General features: G+C 35.0%; 1 protein-coding gene across 1 annotated transcript; it reads right to left on the minus strand.

The window, feature by feature from the left end:
- Nucleotides 1-86: 86 nt before the first annotated feature.
- On the minus strand, nt 87-22910 carry tmeff1b (transmembrane protein with EGF-like and two follistatin-like domains 1b). The gene is made up of 10 exons (XM_067378263.1): nt 22389-22910; nt 10041-10150; nt 9037-9166; nt 6839-6865; nt 4316-4415; nt 2602-2750; nt 2387-2443; nt 1223-1343; nt 955-1116; nt 87-715 (listed from the first exon to the last, which is right to left on the minus strand). The coding sequence occupies exons 1-10, from the start codon at nt 22540-22542 to the stop codon at nt 643-645; spliced, it is 1083 nt and encodes a 360-aa protein (XP_067234364.1). The 5' UTR covers nt 22543-22910; the 3' UTR covers nt 87-642.
- Between the last annotated feature and the right edge of the window lie 506 nt (nt 22911-23416).

Raw genomic sequence — 23416 nt, forward strand, 5'->3', positions numbered from 1 at the left:
AATAATGTTCATTTCAACATTAACAACACCGATAACATTAGAACATAAAAACTACAAACATTTCAACATTGATAAGATTAGCTAGTCAAACACGTTGCATTTCATTCTCTGGAATTCCCTTCAAAAGAAACTGTAAACGTCATCACTTTGTCGGCGTACTTGTTCATGTCCAATTAAATTTGGTGTTCAGCTTTGTTTGATTTGAGGAAATAAAAATCAAATCAAAGGGGGCAGTTAAAGACAGTTCAGAGTTAATATTTTCAGTAAAGAAGCACATTCCATGAAAATTGAGGACGTCCGTTTTTGTGGTACAGTTCGTGTGCCGAGAGTTACATTTAACAATACGTAAAAAATAAAGAAAAACTGGCACCACAACCTAAAGGAAAAATAAAAACAAAAAAACTCGACAAAAAAGAGCTGGCTTTTATCATTCATTTGACAGTGTTTGCCACTGACATCAAGTACCTAAAATGTCCTGGAAACAAGAAAACAATAAGGCACCATCCAATAAAATAATGAAATAAAATTTAAAATCGAAAATAATCTTATTGTCCAGAGTCAAGAAAGCACAAAACAAAAAAGCACATTAAAACTGTAATCCACTTGGTACAAAAAGTATAAAAAAAATAAAATAAAAACAAGCTACATCCTTGAAGTGACATTTGATGAAAAGTTCTGCTTTTGCCGTCTTCCGCGATTATTCTTAGGGCATTTCCTGTAAAAAAAAACAACATGATATTACACACACACACACACACACACACACACATTTAAACCAACAAAAATCATATAAACAGAGTGTGACTGCAGTAACAAGAGTATTACTGAAAATGAGCATTATTTTGGGTAAATATAACTCTTGAATGAGCTTTAATATTAAGAAAGTGCATTAATGCATGCTTTTGAAAGATGCTAAAATTTACATTTTCATCAACTAAATCTACCAGCACTCACCTGGTAATACACATGACCACTGCCACAATAATGGCGATCTGCACGGCTCCAATGATAGCAGCTATGAGCACATAATGAAGTTTCTGACCACTGGGTACCACATACAGGATGTTAAAGTCTGCGATTTCCTCACACTGTGTCCCTGTGTAACCTGAATCACACCTGTGGAAACACAAGAAACCATCTGAAACTCATTTTCTAAGAACAGTCATTTTTTAATGAACACCTGATGTACACAGTTCTGCGCAACCAAATAGTAAGCGCTCACCGGCAGGAGGCGATGCCGAAATTAAATTCACACTGGCCGTGAACGCAGAAGTTGGCGTAGTCATCTGTGCAGGGAACGGGCATCCAGCCGTATCCTTTTCCATCACCGGCTTTTGCTGGGTCTAAAAATAGAACAATCTACTTTTACTACTCTATTGCTGAAAGTAGCACATTTAACTCCCAGATTTAGCTTTATTTTAACTCAAATATACAGAGTGACAGTTTGATGCATTTTACATTGCAGCACTGTTAATGAGCTACATTATTACAAACAGCCATTATTCTAGGTTAACAGCAACACAATTGACATGCATTTAACATTACAAGTCCAAAATTTACAGTCAAGTTTTTGCACAGTACATCTCTGATTTTTTATTAGTGAATTTTGATCAACTGAATTGACTTGATTTACATATGTCGACTATATGAGTACATACCTGCAATAACAACATGAATCTGATCATTTTTTAGTCAACATGAGACTTATTGTAAGCAACTCAACTTATACCATTTAAAAGTTTGGGGCCAGTACTTTTTTTTTTTTTAAGAAATACTTTAATTCCACAAGGACACATGAAATTGATCAAAAGTGACAGTAAAGACATTTATAAAAGATAAATAAATTCTGTTCTTTTGAACTTTCTATTCATCAAAGAATCCTGAAAAAATTCTCATGGTTTGCACAAAAATATGAAGCAGCGCAACTTTTTTCAACATTGATAGTAATAATAATAAATGTTTCTTGAGCAGCAAATCGGCATATAAGAATGATTTCTAAAGGATCATGTGACACTGAAGACTAGAGTAATGATGCTGAAAATTCAGCTTTGCGTCACATAATTAAAATTACATTTTAAATATATATTAAAATAGAAAAGAGTTATTTAAAATTGCAATAATATTTAAATAATATTACTGTTTTACTGTATTTTTGATCAAATAAATACAGCTTTGGTGTGCAGAAGAGACTTCTTTGAAAAATATTAAAAACTTACCAAACCCAAACATTTGAACAATAATGTTAGTCCAAAGAAATAAAGAAAAACATCCCTTTTTGATTGACATCACCAAGCCCTCTTTATCTTTCAGCCCCTCCCCTAGAGACACATTTCACAATCCAATCAAGTGTGACATTAGAGATGAAGATGATTAGAAATGTACTGACCAGTAAATTCTGGCTTGTAGGGAAGCCCAGCTTCATTTTTCTTAGCTTTGTCTTTATCTGAGTGATGAAAAGATAAACACAGATTGGCTTTGGTAGACATTTGGTAGACATTTCACATAAAGCAAATAAAGCAACTATGGATAAAATAGTGAGTTGTCTGAGACTGTTTGTCTTTGTGTATTAGCTGCAGTGCTGTTACTGTGATGGGATCTGACCTGGGCATCTCCCTAAATGTTTCACATCGATCTGTTCCTGCTTCATACAGGACGCCTCTCGCACCAGGCAGGGGTTGTGGTAGGAGTTTCCATCTGTGCCGCACACTGGATTCTCATTGTGCCCGCTGCAGTCAATTTTACACGAACAGCTGCAACAACAGAAAAATTTAAATGCTGTGAGTCTCATTTGTGCTGTGAATTAAACATTCAGCTGGTACAACAGGCACTTCACCAGTAACAAATAAAATAAAGCCCTGAATGTCGTCTAGCAAGGTTATTTTCATTAAGTATAACTAAACATTAACTGAAAAAAATATTTTAAAAATCAGGTATGCTAAACTACCCAAGTACTAAAATAATGAAAACTAAAACTTAATTTGAAATAAATATACATATTTATATAAAAAACAAAACAAATAAAATTACAAGAATCACAAAAATTACTAAATTTTTACCTAAACATCTAATTCAAAATATTAGTATATCAATAGCTATGTTTCCATCCACCCATCTTTATGCATATTTTGGGATACTGCATTAAAAAAACACTAAATGGAAATGGCAAGACGGCATAAATTCTACCAATGCGTTTAAAAAATGTATGCGCTCAATTGAGGTGGATAATTGTTTTTTATCCAATAAGAAGACATGGGCATAAACTATGATGGAAAAACATATACCGAATAAATCTCTCGATGCACAACAAAAACACTCAGGTGACTTTGCCTCAAAAGAGGATGTGATTGGACCAACCAGCAGACCAATCACATCGCACAGCATCTCAAATGTTGGTTTGATCATTCTGAAATGCCTGAAACAAAGTCTGTCATCAAAATGATTTGGTATAATGTCCTTCCAGAAGCGTCTCACATGATTGCGTTCACAAACACCAGGCATACGAACACAATATGATAGCGTTTATTACATTCATAATTTACGATGTAGAATAAAAGAGCCACAGTGGCTTGCCTGATTGCAGCAACTTCCATTTTTATTACAGATATTTTGTGCCAATTTTTCAGTTTTGTTCTCTTGAACACATGGGATGCAAACACTGCTTTATTCACAAATGTTTAATGAGATATTCCCATTTTTCAAATTCGCAATACATCATAATGCCTGGTAAATATTGTCACTAATAAGATCACTCAGAGCTGCAGTTGTGCTCTATTGATCATTTGTAAATCTCACACACTATATATTGGCCATACTGTATCTGTCCCTAGACATGACCTGTGTGATCGTCTCCCCCTGCTGGTTTATGTGTTGTAACTCTAATTATCTGTGAGGGTTTGAGAGCTGACACAGGAATATTTTTTCCCTGGGCTCCCTGAATCTCATGTCCTTGGAAACTACAGTGTCTCCTGGAGTTAGTCCATACCGTTCATTAGCACTTGGCATGAAAATGCGAAAGTAAAAATGAACCAGGCAGAAAAACTTTTGATAGAAAAAAGTTTTGAAATGCTTCCCCGTCTCATGGGAGTAATGTTATTTCCTCGGCTTTGATAGAGCTGAATTCTTTCCAAAATTCATGCTTTTATATTATACACAATAGCAGTTGTTTCCAATGTTGAAAAAAACCTTAATTCATTCATTACTTTAAAGTGCTGGCGTGAAGTAGCATGGGAATCATTAATTGCCAACTCCTAGGTACTCTGGTAAATTTGTCCAGATAACATAAGCAGAAATCATAAAGAAATAATGCAGCACGTACGAGTCCTCGTCCTCTGCGTCTTCGTCACATTCGGCGCCGTACTTGCAGTTGCTGCATTTTGTGACTTTCTTGCTCGAATCTGTGCCTGATCCCTCATATTCTGTAAGACAGTGATAACATAAATTATTATAACTTTTCATTATAGCCAGCTTTAGAAGAGAAACTCAGAAACAGTTCAGAATATATGTTGTTGTCTTGTTTACATTATATATATATTCCTGTACTTTTTAACTGTTTCCTCCTATTTGTCCTTCACAGCAGGATTATTGTTGTTAACTAAAACTATTAAAAATTTATCTGAAATGAAATCTGAAATAAATTAAAATATATAAATATTAGTTGAAAAACTTACCCTAAATGAAAATTAGAAATGTTGCCTTGGCAATAAACTGAAATAAATAAAAACTAAAACTTAAATGAAAATAAATTAAACCTAATTAGCAATATTTAGATAATAATAATAAAATGACAAAAGCACATAACAAAATGACAATTGAAAACTAAAAATATAAACAAATAAAAGCTCATTCAAAATATTAATAAAGCTAAAATGACTGCTTCACAGCTGTCCACATGATTATAAATCATCATATTTGGCTGAGTCTTTAATTAACAGCACTTTTGATTATTTGAAATCTAAAAACAAACAAAAAATCACTGAAAGAAGCATTTGGAAATTGTTTTTAAATGCTTGGCATGATGATATTAGTATTGGAGAAAGTGATTTTTGTTATGCAAAATTATAAAATGCACAAAGAAATACGAAATGACTAAAAGTGTTAGTTCTGTCATTAATTACTCACCCTCATGTCGTTCCAAACCCGTAAGACCTTCATTCATCTTCAGAACACAAATTAAGATATTTTTAATAAAATCTGATGGCTCAGTGAGGCCACAGCAAGATAATTAACACTTTCAGATGCCCAGAAAGCTACTAAAGACATATTTAAAACAGTTCATGTGACTACAGTGGTTCAACCTTAATATTATAAAGTGACGAGAATACTTTTTGTGCACAAAAAAAAAAAGTGATGGTTGATTTCAAAACACTGCTTCATGAAGCTTCAAAGCTTTATGAATCTTTTGTTTCGAATCAGTGGTTCAGAGTGCCAAAATCACATGATTTCAGTAAACGAGGCTTCGTTATGTCATAAGTGTTTTGAAACTTCAATAGTTCATGTGACTTTGGCAGTTTGATTCACACTCTGAACCACTGAATCGAAACAAAAGATTCATAAAGCTTCAAAGCTTCATGAAGCAGTGTTCTGAAATCGGCCATCACTAGATATTGTTGAATAAAGACTATTTTGTTATTTTTGGTGCACAAAATGTATTCTTGTCGTAGGTTGTTTTTAGTAGTTTTCAGTAGCTTTCTGGACATTGAAAAAGGGTGTGTTATTGCTGGCAATGCAGGCCTCACTGAGCCATCTGATTTTATCAAAAATATCTTAATTTGTGTTCTGAAGATGAACGAAGGTCTTACAGGTGTGGAAAGACATGAGGGTGAGTCATTAATGACAGAATTTTCATTTTTGGGTGAACTAACCCTTGAAGTTCTTACGAAAAAGTTCAAAGTTTGTTTGTTTTGTAAGTTTTTTACACCATGTTAGCATCATGGCTATTTACATGGCAAACACAATGTCTATATTATATTCCATAAAATTTACATTATTATATAAAACTTTTCAACTTTACATAAGATAGAAAATCTAAAATACATTCGGGTGAAACATTTTGAAATATTCCATGCAAGCATGTTTCTGATTAAAAGCGTTATGAAAAAGTTCAAAGTAGAAATTCCCTGATTTGAACACTATTTATTTATTTACTATATATTTATATATAATTATTAATATTTTATTAATATTTAATATATTTTTATTGTTGTTATTTTATAAAAGACTATTATATAATATATCATTGTCATTATTATTATTATCATTATTATAATAAATAAAGATTTTAAAAAATAATAATAATATACTCAATATAAGTGTGTAGGGGACAAGCTCAAAATAGAGAAGTTATGGCAATTGAAAATGAGGAACGAGACTATTATAAGCTAGCTTTTAAACAAGACAAAAAATTGTAAGAGAACGATTAAAAATACTCAGCGGCATACCATGCATTTCAGAAGCGGCTACTGAGCGAGTACTGACTCAACAGCACTTGAGTTGCGTTCCTGCAGCAGTCTGTAATTTTCTGTAATGACAGCTCTAGAGCGGCTCTTACGCACAAGCCTTCATCTTTAAACCCGCATCAGGGGAGGTTCAAACCGAGCGCAGCGCGGGGTCACCCTTTTATCACAGAACTGGCAACTTCAGCATGATAGGGCTAAAAATAACCTCCGATGGCATGTTTTGGCTGATCTACAAAGCTCTGGAGTGCTGGGAGGTGACCCATTTCTGCCATAATTTGAAGTCTGTAGGTCAAAATCCTAGAAATGGCAATGTTTCGATTTCCTTGATATTACTGTTGGTGCTTTTTGGTCAGAACAAAAAATATAAAGAAAAGAAAACAAACCTCCATCTCCAGATCCTGAGCTGCTATCTGGAACAAAAAAAAAAAAAAAAAACAAGTAGGGAGGACTTATTATAACTTTCCATTTATAAATATATATATATATAGACATCATAAAACATTTGCAATGTCAAGAGTTCATACAGTGTATTGTTATAGTCCTTGTATAATGCATTATTAACACGCATATCAAATTATTATGAGCCATGACATGTAATTTGTGGATGAAAAGAAATCGTGAGATTAATTAGAGCTAAAAATAAAGGTTGTCATGTATCAGATCACACTGCTCATTAGTCTGTAATAGAAGCCTCTGCATATAAACAGGGTGTTAAAATAGAATATCTGGTCATTTAGACTTAGAAAAATCAATCTAATTGGCAAAGGCAGGACATCTGTTGTCCCATGATGGCAATTTTATCACCAGTGGCCAGTTAGAGGCCCTCAAAGATATATTCTAAATAAAATCTTATCAAATGAACTTTTGTTTGAATAAATATCTTGATAATTTGCATAATTCTAAATACAATTATATATACATTAAATACAATTTAATTGTATTTGCATATACAAAAATTAAGGAAAATGTCACTGAAAATGACAGACATACTCCTGGAATTTATAATGCAAAAAAAGTTTCTCTTTTATTATTATTCAATTTTATGGGTAAGGGGTAATCAATCCTCAACAGCCATGTTTCCATTACAGATTTGCACAAAAATTTTGCGATATTTTCTAAATATCAATAAAAACCGTTTCCATTAACCAATGTCTAAAACGTCTTTTCTTACGAAAATCGTGGCAACGGATGTTGGTAGCTTTACGTATATCCCAGCCACTGCACTAGCCATTATTTTTAATCAAAGGAGACATAGGTGTGTTATCCAAGCATTTATGGAAAGGAAAATGGCCACGTATGAGGTGTTTCTGGGTGTTTTCCTCCTCCTATCTGCTTTGAGGTCTTGATAAATTGAAATTGTGGCATTTCTTTGTTGTTTTGAATCCAGTGTCCCATAATACTGTTGTCTTTTATGAGTTTAATGTAGAACTCTCGTCTTCTGTCCAAACATACCATGCCATCTTTAAAGAATGATCAACTTTTACATACGACAGATGACCTGTAAATGTGAAATGTTTCTATTGCAGTTTTGCAAAATATTCCTTTTTTTAATTGCCTGAAAAAAACACCTCATGCGAGCGTAAACTTTTTTGCGATATATGGGAGTTTTTGCAAAATTTACATATTTCCATTGAGCATATTTTCAATTCGCAATTTCAATTTGCGTAATTAAAGGGTAATGGAAACGTGGCTAATCTGATTATTGAGAACTTGTGTAATAATTTGGTTACACTTAAGTATTTGACAAAAAAGATCCATGGAAATGGCAAAGGTTTTTGACTAACCAATTTCTCCTCTATTGAGAAAATTCAAATCGACAAATGATGCACGGTCTTTGGTTTGTCAAAAACACATAACCGAAAAAAAGTTGTTTTAGCACCTCTGAGTCCAGACCTTAAATTCATTAAAAGTCTTTAAGATGTGCTGGAATAGACTTTACAGAGTGCTCACCTCTTGCATTGTCAACACAAGATTGTCAATACCAATTTTTGGTCAAGATCTTGTATTGACAATGCAAGAGGTGAGCACTCTGTAAAGTCTCCTCCAGCACATCCCAAAGACTTTCAATGAATTTAAGTCTGGACTCAGAGATGCCAATTCATGTGTGAACATGATTCTTCATGCTCCCTCCCAACCATTCTTTCACAATTTGAGCCTGATGAATCTTGACATTGTCATCCTGGAATATGGCAATGATATGTCTTCATACATGGTTGTTTAAGAAATGAAAAGCTACACGCTCCATTGATTAGGGTTAGAAGAACTGTTCCCAAACATATAACATGCTAGAAACATAATGATCACTGCAATAATGATCCAATCATAGACTCTTAAGTATTTTCCTATTTAAATCCAAACTTTTTTTGGGCTGGGCAGTGTGTATATATATATATGTGTCTTAAATAAATACTGTATGCCATCCCAAAAAAATCCCCTCACAGACCAACACTATTGTTGCAGCATCTCAAAATATGCTAGTGACTTGTGTTCTAATGAAATGAGCACAGTCAGTGTAATATGAACTAAGGCAGAAGATGTTAGGTGTTCATTTCAGGAAGTGGAGGAGACAGTTCGGACTCACCAGGATAGCAGGGGCCCTCAGAGGCCAGAAAGATGGGTCTCTGCTGGGTACAGGCTGCTTGTTTCAGATAGCACTCGTTCTGATAGGTGTCTCCGTTTGTACCGCACACGGGGACGTAGTTCTTAGAGCACTGCGGCAAACACGATACATATGAAAGGCTGCTCAGGTACAGCAAGAAATTTAGTGGTTTAGAAGAGCTGGATGCAGTATTGAGTTGAGCCACTTCTGATGTAATTTTTCACATTAATATGCTTTAGATGGCACACTGATCAATGAGGGGGAAAATGAATGCAGGTAAATGCTAAAGCATCGATTCAGCCTTATAATTTGAGAGACTTTCTGAAGCACAATCACAGAAAAAATTCTCAATGTTCAACGATTTTTCTCAGAAGACCAAGAGTTGACAGAAGCCATTAAACCAGCAATAAGTCCACAATTGGTTTTGAATTAAGTCACACCAAGAATGATGACTATAATCAAAGTTTTTTAAAAAAAAATCAATGTAACTCTAAAGGCCTGTTCGCACCAAGGACAGTAATTATAACAATAAAGATAGTTCTTCAAATAGTTCTAAATATAAAAGAATAGCAGAGATTTTTAAGGCAGGATGGATTCTGATTGGCTGTCAGTGTTTTTATAATTCATCGGCTGAAAAAAAAAAAAAACTTTTGAAAGAGATTCAAACAATATAGTTTCTCAGCGCCGTTATATTTATAGTTGTGGTGTGGACTCTACTATTTTTTTGCATTTAGAACGGTTTTTAGATCTTTATTCTTATAGTTATTGTCCTTGGTGTGAGCGTGCCTTAAGGGGTGTTTGGAGAAGTGGTAATATGACAAAAGACGCTGACGTTCAATAAATAGTTACATTTATTAATGATAATCGTGGATAAACAAGTAACATAATTAATTAGACTAAAAAATGTAAATCAGAATTTAGAATCGGAACGTTTCATAAAAACAATGAACAGACAAAGTAATAAATAAAAGACATAAAATGTGTACCTGAAACTGACATACGCATTTGATGTCAGCACCATTGTTTTGGCAGATCCCGTTGTAACGGCACGTGGTGGCATCGCACACACGCAGGTCGCTCTTCTTCTCTGACAAATCTGACAAGACACAACAGAGGCTGATTAAACACCAAACATTGACAAACTTGTCATTTTTCAAGGTATAAACAAATTTTACTTATATGCTTGTTTCTTTTCTTTTTGCTCTTTCTCAGAGCAAAAAGCTGCACTTTTACATTCAGCGAAAATGAATGATCATCACTCACTGTCAAGTGAAGCTCAGGTAGGGATTTCATGCTAAACAAAAATTGTACCACTAACCTATGATGTCTTATACTGAAAGAAAAAAATGTGTTAAACATGTTTTCCTTTTCTTTAATTAGGTTTTATCTCACCAAGACTGGACTGGATGGAAGATTGTTTTTGCCACAGGATAATAAAATAAAAAAGGTAATGGCAACTTTTTATCTCACAGTTGTGTTTATATCTCACAGTACTGAGAAAAACATCAGAATTGCAAGTTATAAATTTAAAAATTGTGAGCAATAAGGTCCAAATTTTGATAAAAAGGTGCAGAAACCTTTTTTATTGTGAGTATTGTTGTTGTGAGTTTGTGTCTCACAATTCTGACTTTTTTCCTCCACACAATTCGAAGTTTATATCTCACAACTGAGAAAAGTCAGAATTGTGAGTTTTAATCTTGGAATTGCAAGATATAAGAATCTGAGACCTAAAAATAACTGTGAGAGAAAAAGTTAGAATTACAAGTGTATATCTCACAATTCCTGACTTTATTTCTTGTAATTCCGAGTTTATATCTCACAATTCTGACTTTATTTCTTGCAATTCCGAGTTTATAACTCACAATTCTGACTTTATTTCTTGCAATTCCGAGTTTATAACTCACAATTCCTGACTTTATTTCTTGTAATTCCAAGTTTATAACTCACAATTCCTGACTTTATTTCTTGCAATTCCGAGTTTATAACTCACAATTCCTGACTTTATTTCTTGTAATTCCGAGTTTATAACTCACAATTCTGACTTTATTTCTTGCAATTCCGAGTTTATAACTCACAATTCCTGACTTTATTTCTTGTAATTCCGAGTTTATAACTCACAATTCCTGACTTTATTTCTTGTAATTCTAAGTTTATAACTCACAATTCTGACTTTATTTCTTGCAATTCCGAGTTTATAACTCACAATTCCTGACTTTATTTCTTGTAATTCCAAGTTTATAACTCACAATTCCTGACTTTATTTCTTGCAATTCCGAGTTTATAACTCACAATTCTGACTTTATTTCTTGCAATTCCGAGTTTATAACTCACAATTCCTGACTTTATTTCTTGTAATTCCAAGTTTATAACTCACAATTCCTGACTTTCTTTCTTGCAATTCCGAGTTTATAACTCACAATTCCTGACTTTATTTCTTGCAATTCCGAGTTTATAACTCACAATTCCTGACTTTATTTCTTGTAATTCCGAGTTTATAACTCACAATTCTGACTTTATTTCTTGTAATTCCAAGTTTATAACTCACAATTCCTGACTTTATTTCTTGTAATTCCGAGTTTATAACTCACAATTCTGACTTTATTTCTTGCAATTCCGAGTTTATAACTCACAATTCCTGACTTTATTTCTTGCAATTCCGAGTTTATAACTCACAATTCTGACTTTATTTCTTGTAATTACGAGTTTATAACTCACAATTCTGACTTTATTTCTTGTAATTCCAAGTTTATAACTCACAATTCCTGACTTTATTTCTTGCAATTCCGAGTTTATAACTCACAATTCTGACTTTATTTCTTGCAATTCCGAGTTTATAACTCACAATTCCTGACTTTATTTCTTGTAATTCCGAGTTTATAACTCACAATTCTGACTTTATTTCTTGTAATTCCGAGTTTATATCTCACAATTCTGACTTTATTTCTTGTAATTCCCAGTTTATAACTCACAATTCCTGACTTTATTTCTTGTAATTCCGAGTTTATAACTCACAATTCCTGACTTTATTTCTTGTAATTCCGAGTTTATATCTCACAATTCTGACTTTATTTCTTGTAATTCCGAGTTTATAACTCACAATTCTAACTTTATTTCTTGTAATTCAGAGTTTATAACTCACAATCCTGACTTTATTTTTTGTAATTCAGAGTTTTTCTATGAATTGTGAGATATAAACTCGGAATCGTGAAATAAGTTGCAGTTACCTTTTTTTTTTTTTTTTTTGAAAAAACAAGCTTCAATAGTACTGCCACTGGTGCCCCCTCAAAATAGGAGTTCAGATGGCTAACAAATGTCTGTGTTTAATGAGTCTGAATGTGGTTATGCTGGGTAAATGAGGGTCCATATGAATGTTCATCCATATACCGTAAACCAACCTTCTATACTGAGACCAGGAAGTTAATTTAAAGTTGTAGCCCAGGATGAGCTTCATTCACCCATTATCAAAGATGTGAAACAAACTGATCTGAAATCAGACTGCTGGAAGAAAGCAGCTGTAAAAAGCATGTGTCCAACAGCTGTCAACTGTCATTCATATTTCAGACCACTAGCTGTGAGTATGAAGCCTATTAACAGAAATTAACCAAGGCCTGATCCTCCATCTGACACACAGCTGGGACTGAAAAAACCTTTGAGACAGGACTAAAAAATCTCCCTCATGTTGTTCCAAACCTGTATGATTTTCTTTATTTTGTGGAACATAAAAGAATATATGAAAAATGCCTCAGACAGTGTTTGTTTGTCTATACAATTAAAGTCAATAAGGTCAAGTGTTGTTTTGGACCACATTGACTTTCTTTGTTTGGCCAAAATCTTCAAATATATCATCTTTTGTGCTCCACAGAAAAAAAGAAAGTCATTCAGGTTTGGAAAGACATATAAAATTAGACAACCTGACCACCTATGATAACAAATATATCAAAATATATTCAATAATTAAAAAATGAAATTGTGTATTATTAGTTAATGGACAGATCAACTGGTTTGTATTATAAGTGTTGCAAATATTAGACACTGAATGGATGTTCAGAATCTTTTTACCTAATTCTTAGTAATAATAATTCTTTTTTAAATAGCTCTATAAAAACAAAGCCCTTCAAAGTGATCTTGATGGCCAATGATAACAATTCTCACTGTTATCCCCAGGATATGAATGACGATAAATTAAAAAACAAAGCACCCCAAAGCAGGTCATTATCCATGTCAATGAAGGGCACTGGGCAGCCGTAACCCTCGTGTAAATCCAGGCAGATGAGACGAGGCCTAAGACAGGCCGTTAATGAGGAGCAGACACTTAAAGCCACTACAGAAGCTTGCTGGCATGCGGCCGAGCCGTGAATGCATTTGGAAAATGGCACAAAATGCTGCGGCCACAGAAACCCAGCCAAGTGGTTTTGGAGAGAGGAAGTGTTTTAGATAAAACCAATGCAGACTTTAGACAAGTGAAGTTTGGAGGAGCAGCTTGAGAAGTTAATTAATAAGGCTGTTTAAATCAGATGAGAGGTTAATCTGTGGAGGTGTTAAAGTGCTGTGATAAATGATGTGTTGGTCTGGCATCTTTGGGAATAGAGTGAGTGCTAATAAGTTCACAGTCAAAGTTAGCTGGATTTCATAGCTTGATTACAGTAATGCCTTTACAGTAATAAAAGTAAATGTGATGAAAGTAATGAAAGTTTCACAAGAAATATGATATAGGATACCCTGCATAGACTCAAAAGAGTGTATTGGTACCGATTACTGGAATTTTGGTACCGTGGCAACACTACCATGGTGATACTTTGATATTTACCATGGCAGTGAATGATATATAATACTGACAACTCTTGGAATATATTTAAACAGGATTTAGAAAAGAAAAGTAGAGAGAAAAGTAGCGAGAACCCCCTAGCAGATCTAGGCAGGTGGTGCTGGGGAAGGTGCAGGGCTAGAGAAAGTCGTCTAGCCATCACAATTTAGGCCTTGTCAAACTCGCTCAAATCCTTATGCTTGCCCATTTTTCCTGCTTCAAACACATCAACTTTGAGGACAAAATGTTCACTTAATATATCCCACCCTCTAAGAGGTGTCGTGATGAAGAGATAATCAGTGTTATTCACTTCACCTGTCAGTGCTCATAATGTTATGTATAATCGGTGTGTGTATATATATATATATATATATATATATATATATATATATATATATATATATATATATATATATATATATATATATATATATCATGATAATTACACAATACTCCAATGTGCAAAGATTGTCATGGTTTTATCATAGTACATGTCCAAAACAATTGGTACCATGTAAAAAACAAACAAACGTAGTATTACAGTAGTATTACAGTAAATTTCCCCCCCAAAAAATAGTATTTCCATTGAACGTGTCCACAAAATATGGTAATACCATAGTACCATGTTAAAAACATGGCTTTAGAATAGTAATTGTCCATGAAATGTATTACAACCACAAAAAACAACAATATGGTATTAAAGTGCATGTAGAAAATCCAAAAATATTGTTGTATGATGATTTTATCTTGGTAATATTTTACATAAGGTTCCATTTGTTAACATGAGTTAAATACATTCTAAAATTTTCTAATTTGTTATTAATAACTAACATTAACAAAAATTAATAAATACTTTAACAAATGTTTTGCTTATTGATACTTTAACTTTAATTTAAGAGTAACTTATTGCAACGCAACTAGGGTTGGGTATTTGATTCTGATTCTTATTGATTCCCAGTTGCAATTCCAGTAAGGTAAAACATTTAGTCAGACATTTATATCAAAAATATTTATTCTGTGTCTTTTGGCAAAATGTTGTGTTGCAGCTGATTTCCAACAAAAATCAGGAGCCTAAAGAACACTTTAGTAATAAAACAGTAATAAAATAAGAACAAATAAACAAATTAGCAATAGCACAAATAAATACAACTGAACAAAGTTCAGGTAAACTTTTTTTCAATGCTGACAGATTTTGCCACATATGTTCCATTTTCCCATATATAAAGTTCAGGTTAAACAATATTTAAGGTTGTTGTGAAAAATGCTCTAAATGATCTGCTGTTATTTTAGTTTAGTTTTCAGAGCAAAAATGCACTATTGTATTCACTATTCGTGTTAGTCTATTTCACCACTACAACACAAGTTCCTCTGTTGAACTCACTGAGATGCACAAATGACAAATACACCAACCGATAAGGCCTAACCTTCACAACAGAACTCATTCAACTAGTTCCTTAATGGGACATTCCTTAAACGTCCCTCATCTGAACTGACCCATTTCCAAGTGTACGTCTCCAAACAAATACAATGCACGATGTGTGTGGGGCAGAAGTGGGGCAGAGGGGAGACCCAGATCTCACAGTGCGCAAAGATAATCAGAGCAGCGACAGAAATCAATGCCATCTGAAAGATAAGGACATCAGTCCATTGCCTGTAGCCAAACAGCTCATCCGCTCAAGACCAGTCGATACTCATCTCCTCAGTGGGTCAATAGACGCCGTAAAGTGTCCCTTATTAAAAAAGAGGAAGCTGTGATGTTATATCTCAACTTTGGGCCCTCTTTCCCATCTAAAGGACTATTTAACTGAATCCTATCCTAGTTACATATCTCTCTGTTCAGCAGTTCTTAACCTTAAAGACATTTTTGAAAGAAATTCAATGTAAGTATCATAGAAATATGAGTCTAAGGGGAGCTGTGATGCTCTTGTTATGTTACGCAAATGCAACTTTAATGACTCTGCTAGACCAGCAACATAAACCAGCTTTTGCCAGTTTGGAAATTCAAGTGTGTCTTTTTCAGCAGGGGATTGTTGTAGAGCCCAGCATTGCAAAATCAGACCCATTTTGGTATTCATCAGCATAAAAGCACAGCATGTGGAAACAATAGGGTCACAATAATATCTCCTTTACATCTTTTTAAGATAGATAATATAGCCCTTGTCAAACTCTTGTCAACTCAAACTTACTTTAAATAATTTTAAATTCACAAAACTACACATGAACAATGTAGTTCCTTCATACTGACACTGATTTTAACTAAATACCCAAGTTTGGCTTAAACATGCTTTAAGAAGAATAAAGTAACCCGATCTCTCAGAGCGTGTGTGCTCCGGGCTGTGCTTTAATTGTACAACTGTAAACTGCTGTGAGGGTCGAGAGCATTATACGGGTTTTCTTCATTCTGTAGTGCCTCTTTGCCCCCGGCATATTAGGGACACACACACAAAAAGACAATACAAGTATTAAGAAGGAGAGAAAGACCTATAGAGGACAGGCAATGAAGAAATCGGTGGGTGATGGGTATAGCTAAAGGATATAGACACTTCAAAGAAGTAAAATGTATATCATGACCAAGAATGCGAGTTGTGGTAAACATCCTAAATAGAGAGTGGACGACTTGCTGTTAATGACTTCCAACCAGAATCCACTACAGTCAAGTTGTACTGTTCTAATTAGTTCAGTCGGGTCTTTGAGATCAAACAAACCGTGATACAGATCTCTTAGTCTAAGGCTGTGAGATCAAAGACTCAAAGGTATGAAGCCATCAGCCATTACTTTTAAGGAGTATTCGTGCGGTCTAGTGGTTAGGAACCACCGCAGCTTTGATCTGTACGACTGTTAGTAACATTAATTCAGTTTGATAAACTTGGTTCAACCTCAGTTTGGCAGTCAATTACCTAGAGGGATACATCATCTAACATCTCAAAAGTATAGTCAAGTTATAGTCTTGTGGTAAAGAATACCGCAACTATACTAGAAACATCAGTATAACTAAAGGTAGGAAATGGTGATCTTCTGAAGTACACAAGGAAACCTTAGTCTTGAGTTTAACCATCAAAGTGATGGTATAACTACAGATGAAGCTGGAAACAAAGGCCTACCAGCATGGTCCATTTGGCAGTGTCTTTGGGTGGGAGTAATTGTGGTTTATGTGGGCTGGGCCTCTTTGAAGGCACCATCTGTGAAGGGCTTCCTTAAAATAATTGCCTCTTAATTATACGCCAGTGTGGAACTGACAGAATCCACAAGCGTGACATCAGAGTTAAACATTTGAGGACCAAAACACACCTTGATGGTATGACGGAAAATGTTACATGACAAGAACACTAAATTCAAGTAAATATAAAGCTAAACACAAGAATATGTTAGATGAGCTCATCCGAAAAGTTCTGACATTTGTTGAAGCATTCCAGCCCCAAATAGCAACACCGGCTCAACCAATGGTGTGAGTTTGAAGGCGGGGCTATCTGTTTGTCTGACCAATGGCAGAAGGGGGGTGTTTGGGAAAACTCCAGTGGTGCAGAAATGACACATGTATCCTTTAAACCAGCTAAACCATTAAAGAATGTTAAGTAAATAAACATTTTTGTCTTAAATTCTACTAAGCATAGCACAATATTTCGATGTCTAAAACAGAAGCCACCAAGGACTTTCTAATCCCAGCTTAAAGACAAACCCAAGTAAACCATTAGTTTACGTTTTTAAAACATTTGTTAAAGCACTCCGACCAGCCCCACTGGCTCAACCAATGGTGTGAGTTTGAAGACAGGGCTATCTGTTTGTCTGACTGACCACGGTTTGGGAAACCTGATTGAAAACAATCATTATTTCTGACTCCAGTGGTGCAGAAATGACACATTTAGCCTTTAAACCAGCTAAATAATTCAAGCTTATATCTGCCAAATTAAAAATCTTCAGCTAAATTCTACCAAGTCAATATTTCGGCATTTAAAACTCAAGCCACCAAGGACGGGCTAAAAGAGCAGGACAACATGCAGTGTGAACATATTGCCTTAAATGGGTTTCTAAGCGCCTCTGCATCCACACACATGCATTATGCAAAGCTTTGCAATACCGCTTGCCTCCAGTCGACCCCTCGCCCTGTCACGGTGGACGCCATTGATTTCAGACCTATGGGCTACGGGGAAGCTATGTGCATAAAGCATCTCCCTCGCACTGGAGTGATTTAGAGGCCGTTTGTCTGTTCAATGGAAAGCCATTAAATTGACTGATGATGAGTATAAGAGTTGGGTTTTCATATCCAGCCTCTCTTTAGAACACAGCATCCTTGAATACAAAACGGCGGATGCATGTCAATTGATATTCTCTCAGATGTGTGAGCTTTGTGTTGTGAGCAATACGCGTTTCAAAAGCGGTCAGGAAATGGGCTGAAGACTACTTAAAGAAATCATTCTATGTAGCTTCAGAGCAATGAGCCAGCATGACTGTCCAGATCAGACAAAGATTAGAGCTCTGACTGATAAGTGCACAGGATGTACTCAACAGTAAATGCTATTTAAAACGCATTATCTAAAATTCAAATGGCTTATTTAAAGAACAATAGATTGGATAGAGATTAGATTGACCAACACAACGTGAACAACGAACATTTCAGTTCTCTTGCTGAGGTCAGAGATTGTGATTTCATTTAGGGTCACAGTAGTACATATAAATACCATTAAAATACATATACAATATTTATATATTGTATTAATGGTATTTATTTGTTCATTGACAAATATTATCAATAATTAGTATTTCTATATATATTAATAACATTTACTTATACAGTTCTCTAAGAAAAAATATGGGGTAAAATATCCATTTAAGGGTGCACTCTAAAAAATGCTTGGTTAAAAACAACCCAAGTTGGGTTGAAAATGGACTAACCCAGCGAATGGGTTGTTTTAACCCAGTGGTTGGGTTAAATGTTTGCCCAACCTGCTGGATAGTTTTATTTAACTCAACTAATGTTTAAAAATTACTGTATTGCTTGCTTAATATGAACCCAAAATATGTTGATTTTTAATTTTCAACCTATTTTGGGTTCATTTTAAGCCAGCCATATAATCATTTTTGAACAATAGTTGTGTTAAATAAAACTACCCAGCATGTTGTGCAAACATTATACCCAACCACTGGATTTAAAAAAAAAAAAACAAATTCCTGGGTTTGTCCATTTTCAACCCAACTTGGGTTGTTTTCAACCCAGCATTTTTTAGACGAAAAACGAAAAAGTTTCTCGCGTTTTTCGTGTACAGCCGACAACGTTATCAAAACGATCCCCATTCATGTGAATCCTCAAAAATGACTAGAAACGCTGTATTATGCTGCCAGGCCAGTAGTTGGCGATGTCACTTTGTAAAGATAAACTAACTGCATTTTTGTATTTTACACGTAGACTATAACGGTATCGTTTTCAAAAACTTGCACTTTGAACTTTTGAACATTTTCAGGCTGTTTTCGTGTAAATTAACAGTGTTTTCTGTTTTTATTTGAAAACGATGTTGTGTAAACAGCACCTAAATTATTTCGCTCTTATCCTGAAGTGGTGGGCAGGTCTGTTGATAATGACACAATGATAAATGCAAATTACAAAACACAACTGATCATAATATAATCATACTTGGTTAGGAATCAAAATAAATTGGCTTGTACAATTTATAAGTGATGAGAAAACACTTCTAATGTCAATTAAACTAAATATTTTGGTGCCAATTCATGTCACTTAAAGTAGTAAAGTAATATTTGGCCCAATGGTTTTGTGTTAGTCTGGTTAATTACACTTATATATAACAAATTTGCAAATTGTCCTATTCCGCTCATCAGGTCAATAATTTAACATAATGTTGGGCCTACGCAGATGACGGTAATTTTAATATTTTTAAAGGATATTTTGTTCCTTCAGTACAATAAACAATGTTGATAATGTGTTGCATCACAAATGTAAAAATCAAGTTCCTAAGGCAAAACCAGTTGTAAACCATTTTATATTATATAAAATGTGAGGGTGAAATAATTGTGATATCATTTACTTATAGAGATGCAAGCACAAATATTGATTTATTGAAATCCAGGATCAAATTCCAGGAACATCATCAATACAGAAATCATAGCTGGGTTTTTAATATATATAAAAGGCAATGACCAATTTAATGAGGGTTGCAAAATTACCAACTTGCCCTTTAATAAAAGAAACCATTAACACTAGAACTACCAAGGCAGTCATTTTGACCGTTTTAAAGATTTGCAATGTAATAACTTTGTTGAAATAAAACCCATATAACTACAGTTCCATGACTTTTCTTAAATTAATGTAAATTTTATTTTAACATTGTTATTTTATTAAAATTACAAAACACAAAAGAGTTCTGAGTATTTCTACCTTGAATGGCCATAGCGGTCAATTTGACCACACATATTACAGGCGTTGTATCTCCTCAGCGCTTTTTCCTGCCGTTAAAGATGTGCGTAGCCGTTGCCTAGCAACCTTTCTCTGGCAGTTTTGTGTGCTTTTGCTAAGCTAAAACTTAGCTTTACCGTCAAAATGGCAACAAGAAAGAAAATGACTGTCACTGAGGTTTTATCCTTGCTTGAGAACATTGATGATGCAGAGTCTGATGGAGGAGCAGAGAGCGATGTCTCTTGGTCTCTTGACAGTTCGTCTGACACTGATTCGGAGAGTGATTCAGAGATAATTCCGGTTCGTAAAAAAAGATTTTCTAGATTTCATTAGAGGCTGCATAAAATTGTTTCCGATTCGTGTGGTCCAAACATTTCCGAGCATTGTAAACTCCAAAAGTCAAAATGTATTGAATAAAGACAGATGTAATCATTTCCAAAATTCACAATATGTTTTTATCTAACGAAATATTCTGCTTCATTTTATATTTGTTGACATTTTGACTTTCAAAAACAACATTTTAACTGCGGTGAAAAACTTTGATCTCCAGCTTGCCGGATGCAAACTGCGGAAAGCAAATTGTGGCATGCACTTTTGTGGGAGGTCTAGTAGCTCTTACACAATAATATCACAAACATATTATATTATGTATGCTTAAATTACCCCACATTTTTCATAAAACATGACCATAGAAGCTTTGAAGTAAATATAACATGACAAAAATGACATTCACTGCTGTCTGGTATGAACAGTCAAAATGACCGCTATTGGCAGTTCTAGTAGTTATAGAATTCTGGTAGTGCTAGTGTTAATGCAGCGGTCAAAAATAGGATGTCTAGTAAATTAGCGACACTAAGGAGAAGGGCATCAATGAAGGGTGCTTTTTCTGGTTGTGGTCAGTATCCAACTGCTGAAGGCAATTCTGATGCCCCTGAGACTCGCTCCATTGTGTTCCTGCCTTTTACAAAACCAGCCCGGCGCTTATGCAGGACGGCCACTGATTAAACCACTGGTGCCTGGAGCTTTGAATCTGAAAACACTGGCGCACAATGGCCGCTATTGTCAGCTGCTTTTCCTTCTATTAATTCTAGGTGACAAAAAGGGTGTCAGGATTTAAAAAAGAAAGACAGCCAGGGAAAAAAAGCCCATCTGGAGAGTTTACATTATATATAATGACCCAAAACACAGAGATGGGCATTATGTTGAAAGGTTACGTTTTAAACAGCTACTTATTTTTGGTATTTTGCATGCAGTCCATGTGTAAAAAGTCATCAGGTGTACTCATACTACTACTAGCTGAGTCAACAGTTTGTAAAAATGTCAACAAGGCCTAAAAAAGTGCATAAACAACCAATTATATCCATGCAACTGTACTAACAAACATTTAATACATTAGCCTAAAATCACCAAAGGTGCAATTAAACTATCATGACAGGGCTTTAACTGCACTAGTTTTCACTTGGATATGGTTGGAAACCATCCACAGGACAATTAACACATGTTTCTAAAGGTCTGGTAGGATATATAAGACTATAAATAAGATCACAACACCATGCAAGGCTTTTCAAACAGGCCTTGAGCCTGAAAGCCTCCCATCGGTCACCATACGGGACAGTACAGACTCACTGTTGCCATCCCAAGCTGCATGCAGGATTAACATGTGGTTTAAAACATTACAATTGGCCATAGAGATATAACCATACACATAGCTATAAAAAAAGCCAAGCAGAATCTAATTTATTAAAACCAGTTTCCTTAGTTAATGAGAATTTGTGCAGCCCCCTGATGAGAGTGATGTTATAGGGTGGGGTTCACGCTTCCCTTTATACTGTCTCACCTGATCTGGTGCATCAAAAGATGGATGCCTGCCTTCAGCCCATGCAAACCTCATTCAAAGAGAGTTAATATATGCACACAAATCCAAATAGCCCCATGCATCAGTTTATTTACATAATCGGTAGTTTCATTTTAGCATCCCTACACTGCCTGCATCTCGTAAGCCTCCAGAGGCCATGCTTGAATCTCCATCTTCAAGATGCACACAACAAATGTGCAATATCTGCAACAAAGACACAAAGTGAGCATGCGTTTATTTCCATGCAACATATTAAATGGTTGAATGCATACCTAAACAGCCTTTTCCTTTGCCGGACACACAGTCAGTGTTCTGCGGGTAGGATGACTGGACGGATCCCAGCGCTGGGCTGATGATGATGGTCAGCAGGCAGAACACAGACAGTTCTGGTCCGGTCCTCCTTACAAGCCTGGTGCCCACCGACATGATGTATCTGTATCTCCTCTTTGACCTGTTAAATAAAGGTGCTGGGAAACAAAAGAGGAGCAATCTGTGGATGCTGCGGAAAATATTCCAATGTTTCCCTTTTAAAACGTGTTTGTGTCCCAGAAAGGCCGACTGAGCCTTGTGAGCATCACTCCGGTTGCATTTCGATCACAAGCACATTTGCTCTGATTCGATGTTGTGTGTGTGTTGCATGAGCTCGTGCGCGTCTCAATAACAGCTCGCGGATGCCTCTCGTCCTGTCTTTGTGTGCATCTCTCGCGCGTCTGTTTTGCTAGTTGTGAGAAAAAGGCGACGCGTATCGACTGTTTCCCGTCCTTTAAAAAGCGCTCGTTCTCCGTTCTCTTTGAAATCCTTTCGTTTCTGGGCAATATCGCGAATCTCCTTGCCCAAAATCCCAACAACAAAGGGTCGGCACGGATGGGTTGGAGTCACGTGACTCTCGAACCACCTCCCCCAATTCCCGGAGGAAATGCAGGACCCCTAAAAATCTGCAAGCCTACAGTTGGGTCATTATTAGTATGCAGTTTAGTTCATTTTCATTTGGCAATCATGTATGGCTCAATCAGTGGTGTGTGTGGAATGAGTTGTATTAGGCTAATATTAATAATTTAATGTTCCATTTGATGTTTACACACCAGTTATTGTAGTATCATTGCCTATTATAATTTTTAATGAACATTTTCCGTTTTCATTTTAATTTCAGTTAAAATTTCTTTTAGTTATTTTGTTGTTTTTTGTCATTTTTATTACCTGAAGTTTTATTTTTTAATATTTCCGCTATAGTTTTTTATTATTAATAATAATTTCCGTTTTAGGTTATTAAAGAAAACAATGAGAAATGCTGCTTGAAATG

The sequence above is a fragment of the Chanodichthys erythropterus genome, chromosome 23 (assembly GCF_024489055.1).
Source record: "Chanodichthys erythropterus isolate Z2021 chromosome 23, ASM2448905v1, whole genome shotgun sequence".
NCBI lineage: Eukaryota > Metazoa > Chordata > Actinopteri > Cypriniformes > Xenocyprididae > Chanodichthys > Chanodichthys erythropterus.

Bases quoted from the DNA above. Each gene is read 5' to 3' on its own strand.
- tmeff1b (XM_067378263.1), bottom strand. From the start codon at position 22,542: ATGTCGGTGGGCACCAGGCTTGTAAGGAGGACCGGACCAGAACTGTCT. The intron at 9,167-10,040 runs GTACACATTTTA...TGTTTGCCGCAG, and splicing joins AATGCGTATGTCAGTTTCAG to TGCTCTAAGAACTACGTCCC. The intron at 2,751-4,315 runs GTACGTGCTGCA...CTGTTGTTGCAG, and splicing joins GACGCAGAGGACGAGGACTC to CTGTTCGTGTAAAATTGACT.